Consider the following 13,767-nt stretch of genomic DNA (forward strand, 5'->3'; position numbering starts at 1 on the left):
TATCAGAAGTTTCTCAAGGGCAACAAACATCCCTTTTCTATTATCCTTCCTCACCACCAAACAGTGTCTCCCACATAAAAGATGGAGTGAATCTGTGTCAATCAATCAAAACATGCCACTGCAGTATACTGATTCCACTGTGAGGTGGGGAAGGTCAGTGAGATTTTTGCTCCTCACTTATTTTGTATTGAAAGGACACTCATGGCTCACGTTCAAATTTCAAGCAACTGCTACCCAAATAGAGTTAAAACTAAAAGCTCAAAACCCCACATGGCAAATAACTACTGACACGTACTTCATAAAATTGTATCTGTGCATTAACAGAAATTTCTGTCAGAAGCTAAATTAGGCATCCAAAATACTATGAACACTGGGTATATCATGTGTATGTGGAGCTAAGTGGTAAGGGAAGACAGATTACTTATTTTTTTAGGATTCTTCTTGTACGATTAGAAAGCACTTGCATTTAACCTCTGATAAAGTCTAAACAGTTCCTTAAGATATGTTTTTTCCTACAGAAATATATTTTATTTATTTATTTTTATTTTTTATTTTTTTGAGACGGAGTCTCGCTCTGTCGCCCAGGCTGGAGTGCAGTGGCACGATCTCGGCTCACTGCAAGCTCCGCCTCCCGGGTTCACGCCATTCTCCTGCCTCAGCCTTCGGAGTAGCTGGGACTACAGGCGCCCGCCACCACGCCTGGCTAATTTTTTGTATTTTTAGTAGAGACGGGGTTTCACCGTGTTAGCCGGGATGGTCTCGATCTCCTGACCTCGTGATCTACCTGCCTTGGCCTCCCAAAGTGCTGGGATTACAGGCGTGAGCCACTGCGCCCGGCCACAGAAATATATTTTATTAATAGAACATTCCAAGATGTAACTTAATTAGGGCAAATGTTGATGAAAGGGAAAGTTCATACCGGTATATGTTTACTAAAATTTTAAATAAAAATTCACTTAAATCAATTCAACAAATGTTTACTGCACCTCTACTATATAGAAAGTACGGAATTAGGTAATGCTTTTTTTTTTTTTTTTTTTTTGGCAGGATCTCACTCTTTTGCCCAGGTTGGAGTGCAATGATGCAATCTCAGCCCACTGCAGCCTCAACCTCCTGAGCTCAAATGATCCTCCTGCCTCAACCTACTGAGGAGCTGGGCACATGTCACCACACCCAACTAATTTTTGTATTTTTATAGAAATGGGATCTCTTGCCCAGGCTGGTCTTGAACTCCTGGGCTCAAGCTATCTACCTGCCTCAGCCTCCCCAAATGCTTGAATTACAGGCATGAGTCACTGCTTCCTGACAGATGTGCTTTTTAAAAAGAAGTAAACAAAATGTCAAGGCAATACCATAAATGTCAGTGGGAAAATTTTATACTTAAAATTTAACTCTGTACTATTAATATTGTTTTGCTATGGAATATGCTACAGGTTCCATCATGTCTTATTTATTAGTGTTTTTTTTTTTAATTAAAGAGTAGAATGGCATACATGACCTTTTATTGTTCTTTGCTATTTTTCTTTCTTACTATTTTGAAAATAATATCTTCAATTTTTCATAAAAAATTTGATTATAAAAAGAAAAGGCAAACATATGTGGTAATACTTTTAGTGCACACCTCAAAAATGTCAAAGCTTACTGAACTGCTCACAATTTTATTGTTGTTGTTAATGAACCTTTTAGCAAACCACAAAAAAAATTACCTTCTGATTCAAAAGCTCTGTTCTTAGCAGAGGCCTAACATGGATGCTATTTAAAATTTGTGGCTGCATAGTTTTAAATATTTGATGTTCAAGAATGTTTCCTGCTGACCAAATAACTCCTCCTCTCAGAAACATGGGAAGGAAAAATGGGAAAGATAAGCTGAGAAAAGCAAATTGTTCTTAAAATAAAACAGCTGGCTGAATTAAATTGAATCAATTACATTTCTTACATTGAAATGCAGTGTTTAGTGAAGAGACAATAATATTGTGATGATTTAATTTTAACATGAGATTCTCACAAAACATGTAAAATGTACAAATATTACAATTATCAAGAAATACATGTTAAAATTTTAACTCTCTGAGTTGACTGTGTCATAGTGAAACTTTTCAGTGACAGTAGAGCTAGAAGAAAATGTGAAGGTTATCATTTAATGCAGCAGTAATTAAGCAGGTAGATGTCTTAATTGTGGTGCGATTGGCCTACTTCTCTGCAAGCTAAATATCTTTGCCCATCTGGACGTGGTCAATGACCTACTTTTCTCAATTCTACCAGTATAGTATACTAACTCACAAAAGTGAAAAGTAATCTACTTATTATGAGAGGAAGTAATGCAATTGAAATGATGTATGATATTTAGCAATTAATCTTACTTAGATTTCTCATATATTATGGGTAAATAAACTTTCCTATAAGCAATTTTATGTTGAGTCTCAAATTTAACCCCAATGTATGACAAAAAAGCAAGCCTAGTATGAACATATAAACATACATTTTCTTTTCGTTTTTACATCTTAACATTTTATTTTATTATTATTATTATTTTGAAATGGAGTCTCACTCTGCCGCCCAGAATGGAGTGCAATGGCGTGATCTTGGCTCACTGCAACCTCTGCCTCCCGGGTTCAAGCGATTCTCCTGTCTCAGTCTCCTGAGTAGTTGGGAATACAGGCGCCTGCCACCATGTTAGGCTAATTTTTAGTAGAGATGGTGTTTCACCATGTTGGCCAGACTGGTCTCAAACTGCTGACCTCAAGTGATCCACCCACCTCGGCCTCCCAAAGTGCTGAGATTACAGGCATAAGCCACTGTGCCCGGCCTTAATTTAACATTTTAACATGGTTTTGAATCTGCCTCCCCTTAGCTGGACACTTTATAAAGATAACATAAATCTACTGTTTCTTATGAAAATTTCAGAGAATGATCTTCAGCCTGAGTCTTAGGCAATGTTGTTTGCATTGCCCTGATGTAAAATTGTTCAATATTAGATTTTTATGTTAACATTAAACTCAAAATGGATATCTCCCTTAGGTTATTCACTATTATCCATCCTCCATGGAATGTTCAATAGAATTTTTTTTGGTTTTGTTTCATTCTTCTATATATTCATTCATAAATATACAGCTTTAATACATGAATTCACCAGAAAAATACTTACTACATACCTATCCTGTGCTGAGTACTTTGTTGTTTAGGAGAAATAAGCATGACTATCTTGTAAATGGATAGTCAGAAACTTATAATCTTTAATAACTTGAAGGTTTTGGTATCCTCTAAATATAAAACATAACTTAATATTCTGACCTAAGTTCTAAAATTTAAAAAGTAATCGACAATGTAGTTTGTCTCAGTCAGATAGACTAGGCTATTCTGCAGTAACAAATATTCCCCAATTTTCCAAAGATGATGATGATAAAGTTGATATTTTGCTTATGCTACATATCTATCATGGGTTACTGGGGAGGAATGGGAGAAGTGTTCTCTGTTCATGGTAGATATTCATGGAGACTAGCTGACATCTGGAACATTGCAGGTCATGAGCAAACTGGGGAAAGAGATGTATGGATGGCCACACATTAGCAATGAAACAAGCCAGCCCAGTAATAACAAACAGCACTTCCTCTCACAAGGGAGCAGGTAAATCTGGTCACACAGTCCCATCCAACCATATAAAGACCTGGAAGTACAGGCCTATCACATACATCAATGAGAGAAAAACCAGAACTATTTGTCAAATAGCACTAATAACTGAAGAACCAGTAGTACTTGACAAATCATCCCACTTAATGATCACTGAATATTTGGATCACCTCAGTTCTCTCATACAAAGTGTATCTAATTGATGAAGGTGGCTACACTAAACAACTGATTTTCACTGTAGAACAAACAGCCTTCTATTGGAGGTAGATGCCATGCAGGACTTCCATAACTGGAGACAAGAAATTAATGCCTGGCTTCACAGCTTCAAAGGCCAGGCTGGCTCTCTTGGTGGGGGTTAATGCAGTCAGTAACTTTAACTTGAAGCCAATGGTCACTTACCATCTGGAAAATCCTAGGGCCCTTAAGAACCATGCTAAAGCTACTTTATGCTCTAAAAAGGGAACAACAGGCCAGGTGCGGTGGCTCATGCTGTAATCCCAGCACTTTGGGAGGCTGAGGGGGGCGTGATCATCACCTGAGTTTGGGAGTTTGAGACCAGCCTGACCAACATGGAGAAATCCTGTCTCTACTAAAAATACAAAATTAGTTGGGTGTGGTGGCACATGCCTGTAGTCCCAACTACTCAGGAGGCTGAGGCAGGAGAATCACTTGAACCCGGGAGGCAGAGGTGGCGGTGAGCTGAAATCGTGCCATTGTACTCCAGCCTGGGCAACAAGAGTGAAACTCCATCTCAAAAAAAAAAAAAAAAAAAAAAAAAGGAAAACAAAGCCTGGTTGACAGAACATCTGTTTACAGCATGGTTTACTGAGTATTTTTAATCCCCTGTTGAGTTCTACTGTTCAGAAAAGAATATTCCTTTCAAAATGTTACTGATCATTAACATTGGTCCTGGTCACCCAAGAGTTCTGATAAAGCACAAGGAGATTAATGTTTTCACGTCTGCTAACACATCATTCGTCCGTAGACCTTGGGTCAAGGATTCTTTTAGACTTTCGAGTCTTATTATTTAAGACTGTCAGTCTTTGCACTTCACCATTGTTCCCCAGATTATTCCTTCAACTGGCATGAAGAGGGGTATGGCAACTGTGGGATTTGAACCATCGTTTAACAAGATATGGGGAGTGAATGGCATTTGCTTACCATGACTTTAGTTTTAGTTTCACCTTCCAAATTAGACTTCTATACACTTTTTAAAGTTTTATTTAAGTTGTACTTTCATCATCATACACAGTAGTAACAAAGCCCTTTCTAATAGTGGTTGTATTAGCTACTTTGTGGCTGTTAATGTTCATGCTTCTGCAAGATCCTTTCAAATCCCTTTTTGTACCATCTACTTCCCTTTCCCTTCCAAGCATCAGTACTAATGTACAGCTCTTTAGCCCTCAAGCTGCTGAAGGGGCTTTTGCCCACAGATGAAGAGATTGTAAAGCATCTGGGACATCTGGGAGTTGATATGCTCATCCCTCCCAGTGTGGCCTTTAACCAATGACTGAAAGTGTAGGAGTATGAAAGTTCACTCCCTTGCCTGGTGTAAGGATAACTCAGATGTAATTTACTCTACGGAGTTCCCCAGGAGGATCGTGCTGAAGCTGTCCTCTGAGGGATGTTCACCTGAGATTTCACTCTTCCTTGCATCCACTGTCTTCCCTTAGATCATTTTCTTAAATTAATCAAACATACATCCTCGTCTCAGAGCCTATGTCTAACTTAAGATACACCTATAGTAGAGACCTCTCTGTCATGCCAAAATATTGCCGTCTGGTGGCAAGACTAAGAATATCAGAGTTTTTTGCATTCACTGCGTGACCTTTCTAATAAGAGCATTTTCCAACGTGTGGCAAGTTTCAATCTTCAAAAAAACCGCAGCTACTCACAGTGTAAGATGCCTGTGGGGGTGTGGCTCTGGGCCTGGAAAAATTAGAGCAGTCTGGACCCTGAGAGGAGGCGAGCAGATAAAAAGCCTTCTGAGCCTCACCGGCTCCCGTACTGACGTCAGCCTTGGTGGATTAGTTTGTCGCCCCTTTTAGCCAATCGGGTTGGTGTCTCTTTGCCGCTAACCTACTGCCTTCTCCGACCGTCCGTCCTCAGGGCAGGTGTGCTCTCTTCCCTGAGCTTTTAGGGGTTGACTTTTCCAGTTCCAGACCAGATACGGCAAACGTCGTTCGAGATGTCCCACCAAGAGGGCAGCACAGATGGCTTACCAGACTTAGGGACTGAAAGCCTGTTAAGCAGCCCAGAGGAGCAGTCTGGAGCAGCAGTGGTGACGGCGGCCTCCTCAGACACTGAAATGGCGGCCGCAGAGCCATCGACCGGAGATGGCGGTGATACCAGGGATGGTGGTTTCCCGAACGATGCCAGCACAGAAAATCAAGACACAGACCCAGAAAGTTCAAGTGAAGACGTCGAACTTGAAAGTGTGGAGGATTTTGAGCATTTCCTCGTGAGTGGTGAAGGTTTATTTTATTACCCCTTAGTGGGAGAGGAGGAGACAGAAAGGGAGGAGGAAGAAGAAGAGATGGAGGAGGAGGAAGGGGAGGAGGAAGAAGAACAGCCTCGGGTGTGTACACGATGCGGTGGCGCCAACCATGAGCAGTGTTTGTTAGAGGAGGATCGGGCGCTGGAGGAGTGGATTTCGTCAGAGACGTCTGCCCTGCCCCGACCTCGCTGGCAAGTCCTTACTGCTCTTCGCCAGCGGCAGCTGGGTTCAAGTGCCCGCTTTGTATATGAGGCCTGTGGGGCAAGAGCCTTTGTGCAGCGTTTCTGCCTGCAGGGTCTTCTTGGAGGCCATGCTGGTTCTGTCAGTACTGTACACTTTAACCAGCGTGGCACCCGGCTGGCCAGTAGCGGTGATGACTTAAGGGTGATAGTGTGGGACTGGGTGAGGCAGAAGCCAGTACTGAACTTTGAGAGTGGTCACGATATTAATGTCATCCAGGCTAAGTTCTTTCCTAACTGTGGTGATTCCATCATGGCCATGTGTGGCCATGATGGACAGGTACGGGTAGCAGAACTAATTAATGCATCGTATTGCGAGAATACTAAGCGTGTGGCCAAGCACAGGGGACCTGCCCACGAGTTGGCTCTGGAGCCAGACTCTCCTTATAAGTTCCTCACTTCAGGTGAAGATGCCGTTGTGTTCACCATTGACCTCAGACAAGACCGGCCAGCTTCAAAAGTTGTGGTAACAAGAGAAAAGGATAAGAAAGTGGGACTGTATACAATCTCGATGAATCCTGCCAATATTTACCAATTTGCAGTGGGTGGACATGATCAATTTGTAAGGATTTATGACCAGAGGAGAATTGATGAGAAAGAAAACAATGGAGTGCTCAAGAAATTCACTCCTCATCATCTGGTTAATTGTGATTTCCCAGCAAGCATCACCTGCATTGTGTACAGCCACGATGGCACAGAGCTCCTGGCCAGCTACAATGATGAAGATATTTACCTCTTCAACTCCTCTCACAGTGATGGTGCTCAATATGTTAAGAGATATAAGGGGCACAGAAATAATGCCACAATCAAATGTGTTAATTTCTATGGCCCCAGGAGTGAGTTTGTTGTGAGCGGTAGTGATTGTGGGCACGTCTTCTTCTGGGAGAAATCGTCCTGCCAGATCATCCAGTTCATGGAGGGGGACAGAGGAGGTATAGTAAACTGTCTTGAACCCCACCCTTACCTACCAGTGTTGGCGACCAGTGGCCTAGATCAGCATGTCAAGATCTGGACACCCACAGCTCAAGCTGCCACTGAGCTTACTGGGTTAAAAGATGTGATTAAGAAGAACAAGCAGGAACGAGATGAAGATAACTTGCACCATATCGACCCGTTTGACAACCACATGCTTCGGTTCTTCATGCGTCACCTGTCACAGAGAGCTCATCACTCCGGCTGGAGAGGTCATGGAGCTGAGTTCCCAAATGAAGAGCTGGATGAGTCTTCCAGCACCTCGGATACATCCGAGGAGGAGGGCCAAGATCGAGTGCAGTGCTTGCCATCCTGAAGGCCTCATATCCAGTCCAGCTAGATGTTACCTGAGTACCCTGGACTTTAAAATTCAGTCTGACTAATTTAGAGTTGTCAATAGATTAATAGATTTGCTTTTTGTCTTCTATTTTTCACAATATATTCTGAAAACCATCTCTTCCATCTCCTTCTCTCCTTTCTTCCTTCCACACATTCTTTGTCTCTCATTCCTTTCCTCTATTTCTTTATGCCTCTTTTGTTACCCCTTATATGAGTGCATACACAACTTATGCCTCTCTTCTCTGTTCCCTTATAATTGACCTCTAAAATTGCATAATTTTGTTGAAAAAATTAATGGCCTTATTAGATGTATCTACTCATTTCAGGCATTCTGAAAACTATTCCTTTTTTACTTTTTTTCATCTTTTACCAATTTATTTTGAAGATCAAGTTCTTCAGTTGACTAGAAAATTTCATAAATGTGTTTATTCTTTAGAGGTAAAATAAGGCAAACCATAATTCTTTGAATACTGACACTTGGACACACACAGTCTCAGAAAAGGAAAAGATAAGTAGTGTTTAAATTAATTCCTAACACTTAGCCATACACACACACAGCTTCAAAAGTTGTGGTGACCAGAGAAAAGAATAAGAAAGTGGGACTGTATACAATCTCTATGAATCCTGCCAATATTTACCAATTTGCAGTGGGTGGACATGATCAATTTGTAAAGATTTATGACCAGAGGAGAATTGATGAGAAAGAAAACAATGGAGTGCTCAAGAAATTCACTCCTCATCATCTGGTTAATTGTGATTTCCCAACAAACATCACCTGCATTGTGTACAGCCACCATGGCACAGAGCTCCTGGCCAGCTACACACATACACATACACACACAGCCTCAGAAAAGGAAAACAGAAGAAGTAGTGTGTAGATGAATTCCTAACTAGATAATTCATCTCCTCAGAGCAAATAACTTGGGATTATCCACATTTTCTGAATCCATGTTAATAATATTGATTAATTTGAGCACACTGAAGCTGGTAAGAACTAAATTAAATTTAATCACATGACATTGTTTATGCATTAAATTTTCTTGAAGTTTTATGCTTGGGAACTCCCACAGGATTATATTCCAGGAAGTCCTCCTGAGACAAGCATCTCCTATAAGATGCCAGCTAGGAATATAAAAATCTCTCATATTTGAAAAAATATATTTTAATTAACTTTTAAGAATAAGTTGCAATAAAAATTGTTTATACTTACAGCCATTTGATACTGTTGGTAGAAAAATCCTATTTGACATCCATGCATTGCTTAAAATTTAGCTGTTTTATGAGTTTGTTTTAAAAATTGTTGCAATAAAGATTGTTTATACTTACAAGTGATGTAGTTGGTAGAAAAATCCTATTTGACATCCATGCATTGCTTAAAATTTAGCTGTTTTATGAGTTTTAAAAATTGTTGCTATAAAGATTGTTTATACTTAACAAGTGATGTAGTTGGTAGAAAAATCCTATTTGACATCCATGCATTGCTTAAAGTTCTCTCAGCTGTTTTATGAGTTTAAATTGTTTTAAAAATTGTTTTAAGCTTTACTTAATATAAATTTAAGTTACTAGATGTTCAATTACTTTTCAATAAAAATGTTCATTTTTATTTTATATGTGTTATTTGTGCAAATGAATTCAGAAGATCACCTTTTCCCCAGCACGATGAACTATACCACACCATATTTTTTTCTTTTTTTTTTTTTTTTTGAGACGGGGTCTCACTCTGCCGCCCAGGCTGGAATGCAGTGGCACAATCTCGGCTCACGGCAACCTCTGCCTCCTGGTTTCAAGCAATTCTCCTGTCTCAGCCTCCTGAGTAGCTGGGACCACAGGTGTGTGCCACCACGCCCGGCTAATTTTTGTATTTTTGGTAGAGATGGGATTTCACCATGTTGGCCAGGTTGGTCTTGAACTCCTGACCTCAGGTGATCCGCCCACGTCAGCCTCCCAAAGTACTGGGATTACAGGCATGAGCCAACACATCCGGCCTATACCACACCATTCTTTGCAGACTTTTCTTGGGAAAAGGATGTAATGAAACATCCTGTGTCCTGACAGTGGCTTTTCTTTGATAATACTTCTTGAAATGAGTATTATCTCTGTGTTTTTGGGAGAGTGTAGAGTAATTTGCATAATGAGATTAGAATTTAGAATGGAACATAATGACTGAAGTTCCTGCTCACTGAGATCCAAAGTTAGGGACAACTGCCTGGGGGTCTGGGAGCCTCAAGAAGCCCCTACCAAGGTCTGCTCTCAGGAAAGGATCTTAAGAGTCCCAAAAGAGAATTTACGGGCCATAAGAAGAGAGTTATAAACTAGAATTCCAAGTTTGGGGCACTCTCTATAACTTCATGGGATGCATACCAGCAATAATACTAACAAAACATTAAAAAAAAAAAAACTATCATTTGGTATTTCAAGTGACACTCGGTGTCAATGAGAGCAAAAGTGAAAGCAGGTAAATTATGCAGTTTTTTTCCACCTGCTGTTTAGAAGGTCTGCCTCTGTGGGAATTTATACTCTGCTCACTTAACTAAACTAAAACTTTACTCAGAGTTCCCTGAATGGTTCTGAGACTGCTTCTTAACAATAGTATAATTATCAAGACCAGGAAATTAACTATATTATAGAGCTAATTCAAATTTCATCAATGTTCCCATTAATGTTTTTCTTCTTTTCCAGTATCCAAGAATATATGTTAATCGTTAGATCTCCTTAGCCTCCCCTCATGTGTGACTTTTTTTTCACTCTTTTTTGTCTTTCATGACCTTGACAGTTTTGTAGTGTAGTGTACTGATCAGGCATTTGGTAAAATACATCCTATTTTGAGTTTCCCTGATGTTTTCTTATGATCCCATTGAGGTTATTCATTTTTGGCAAGAATACCACAGAAGTACGGTCTACAGTTATTTTTGAGGTGTGTGTGTGTGTTTGTGTGCGTGCTTTGCTGTAACTGTTTTCTTCCCATCTGACAGTGAGTCCTGAAGCTAATGCCTCATATTTGAGGTTTTTCTTATGGCAGTACCCATTTTCTAGTAACCAATTTTGTGGCAGTCACAAAGGACAAGATTATGTTATAAAGACTACAACTGGCATATCTCAGTGCTTTAATAACAAAGGTTTATTTTTTTGCTAATGCTAAATGTCAATCACAAGTTTGCAGAGGGGTTTTGCTCCTGGTTGCTTCTCAGATATTCAAGCTGATGAAGCATCCACCACTTTCAACATTTCTGGTCATCAATGCAGAGAGGAAAAAGAACTTTGGAGTGTCTTACATCAGCAATTAAATGCTTCAGCCTTGAAGTGACATATCATGCTTCTCCTCTAAACTCATTGTTTCAGTCTAGTCACATGGCCTCCCTTAGCTATGAAGCCACCAGGAAGAGCATTCCTACCATGTGCTTGGAAGCAGGGGATCAGAAATATTTGAAAAACAGCATCAATGATGACCACGTTTCTACTATGATGGTTTGTATATTTTAAAGTTATTTTACAAAATCATTTTCTGGCTGCATTTTATGCATAATAAAAATTTTGAAAAAAGCTACAAAGCATAAAGGATAAACACCAAATTATTCCTAATTCAACCTTCAAAAGTTATGCATGTGTGTTTATGTTTGTTTCCTTGCATCTGCTTTTTCTGTGTGTGTGTGTGTGTGTGTGTGTGTGTGTGTGTGTGTGTAATCAGGACCACACCAGAAACAGAGCTATATACCAATAAATTTCACTGATTTTGAAAATCTTACCATTTCAGCACAAACTCTTTGAAATCACTGATTTATTAAATAAGTAAATACTACTTCACTGCATATATGCAGACCTTTTTTACATTTTTCTTTTTAAGACATACAGTCAATTTTAATATTCTATTATAAAGCTGTGATCATATAATCTATTAAGATACATTTATTCTGTTTTTCTACTTATTAGCATAGCATATAAAAACTGGATATAGTGTCGTGAGATTTTGAGGCTTATATATGGTAGTTGGTTTATTATTATTCCTGAATTATGCAATTGTGAATAAATAAAGTCCTTGCTATACCACACCTCATAGCACATAGTGTTCTTACCTGCAAAGCAATTTAATCTTAATTCCAGAACATCACCATCCCCACAGATGAATGTTAAACCATCTTTTAAATAATAAATGTTTTGGCGTTCATCTTCTTGGCTTTTCCAAGCATATTGTTATGTTATCTACCGATTCTTGTGGTTTTCTCTTATTTAAAACCTACACTATGGCAATCATGAGAATGAGGCTTTCAGAGGTCTAACTGCAGGGATAATAATTGACAGAGGTCCCAGCTACTGCCTTCCATTGTGACATTGGCACAAATGCCATGCTTCTCATGAGCTGTTCCCAGCTAATGACAGTGTGGCAGAGATGCTAAGACAAACCCATTCTGGAAAACACAGGGCTCTTCTGACAGCCCATTTTGGCTCAAGGACTGTTGAAATCTTCTTATAACTGTGCTACAGTCTAATAGATTTCCTGCCCAAATTTATCTCCTTTTCTCTCCTGCACAATGGTTAGACTTGCACCACAGTGTGATGACTCTTCCAGCTCCCTCAGGATTCCTCCCCATTTTTCCTTCACAGGCATTTTCTCCAATAAATTTCTTGCATGTTTAATCCCATCTTGGCATCTGCTTCTCAAAAGACAGGAGCTAACATACATCATGTTGGGTTCGTTTCTATTCTCTTTACATTAGAAAAAGCATGTTATGTTCTTTGCTTTCTTGTTTTAGATTTTAATGGCCAAGATTCTAGATAAGTGCCATGAACCATGTGATTGATCAGAGTAAAATGCACAGTATCATAAGGAATAGATTAAGGAATAGGTTTCATTGGAGGATTTGCATGGCAAGAGTAGCAAGAGAAGGCCTGTATATTCTGATTTTTCCATCTTTCCACAAGGAGCCATGCCATGGTCAGTCAAGTGGAGGGACACTTCCTGTTTCCTACTTTTCCTTGTTGGGGGTCAACTGTGAGAACGAACTCATCACTGTAGGAACAAAATGTTGTGCTACTAGGATATCAAGGTTCTCTGGGAAAGCTAGCTGCCCTGCCTTTGGAAACACTGAAGTTCATGATAAGTGTGTAGCCCTGCTCTCAATAGAGGGAAGTCATCCATCCCTGGAGAAGCTGAGTAAAAGTACACTTCCTCTCCCTGGGAATAGGGGGTGCTCTAGGTCTCAGCCAACTAATTGCTTAGCAAACTGAAATGAGTTCCCAGGATCATACTTGGACATTTTTACTTATTGCTTGCTCCCACTTTAAAATGTTAATTACTGTTAGTTCAACTTACTACTTTTCATGATATAGAGGTGTCCTTATATTCATATTATATTAACAAAATTTCTAATGCTAAGCAGTCTTTTCATTCCTGAAATAGCTCTAATTTTTTTCTCAGCAGATAAGTCACTTAATGAATGACTGAGTTTTGTTTTTTTTTTTTCATGAAATCAGGTATTCTCATTTAAATATACTTGAGATTAGACTATTATGGAAACATGGTTGCAGGGAGATATGTGTATGTGTGTGTGCACATGCGCTCCTCTCTGTCTATTAACTTTGCCAATTACTGATAGCCTAATTGTGCTCCATTCAAAAGCAAATTGCTTGGCTTTCCATTATTTTATATAAGATTAAATAGTTTATTTAGCACAGAAATGATTATATCAGAAAACACAACATCTTTACTTAGAACTTTTTTGAGAATCTTGATACATGTTTCACTTTCTTCCATGTTAGTTAATTGGTTCAGATTTTGTATACTTACATCATTTTAGATAATTTTTATTTTCCATATACATTTTTTTTCAGATTGATGGAATGGATGTATTCTGTCTCTATATTTCTAAACACTGAAGTTTTTCTGTTTTATGCTTCAAAATATATTTATCAATGTTTTCTATCATTATTTAATTTGCCAAAATTTCATGCATAAAACACTTTTAAAAAACAAGTATTCTACACTTAATTTGCCAAAATTTCATGCATTAAATACTTTTAAAACTAGTATTCTATTTATTGTATTATAATTGACTATTCATAATAAAATTTATGAATTTATGCTTCAAAGTTTCTGAT

At 38.9% G+C, this 13,767-nt stretch overlaps 1 protein-coding gene across 1 annotated transcript; it reads left to right on the forward strand.

The window, feature by feature from the left end:
* Positions 1 to 5,717: 5,717 nt before the first annotated feature.
* On the forward strand, positions 5,718 to 9,221 carry LOC105499122 (DDB1 and CUL4 associated factor 8 like 1). Its single transcript, XM_011771589.2, has one exon. It carries the CDS (start codon positions 5,816 to 5,818, stop codon positions 7,649 to 7,651), a length of 1,836 nt encoding a protein of 611 aa, XP_011769891.1. The 5' UTR covers positions 5,718 to 5,815; the 3' UTR covers positions 7,652 to 9,221.
* The last annotated feature ends 4,546 nt before the right edge of the window (positions 9,222 to 13,767 follow it).

The sequence above is a fragment of the Macaca nemestrina genome, chromosome X, assembly GCF_043159975.1.
Source record: "Macaca nemestrina isolate mMacNem1 chromosome X, mMacNem.hap1, whole genome shotgun sequence".
In the NCBI taxonomy this organism is placed as follows: domain Eukaryota; kingdom Metazoa; phylum Chordata; class Mammalia; order Primates; family Cercopithecidae; genus Macaca; species Macaca nemestrina.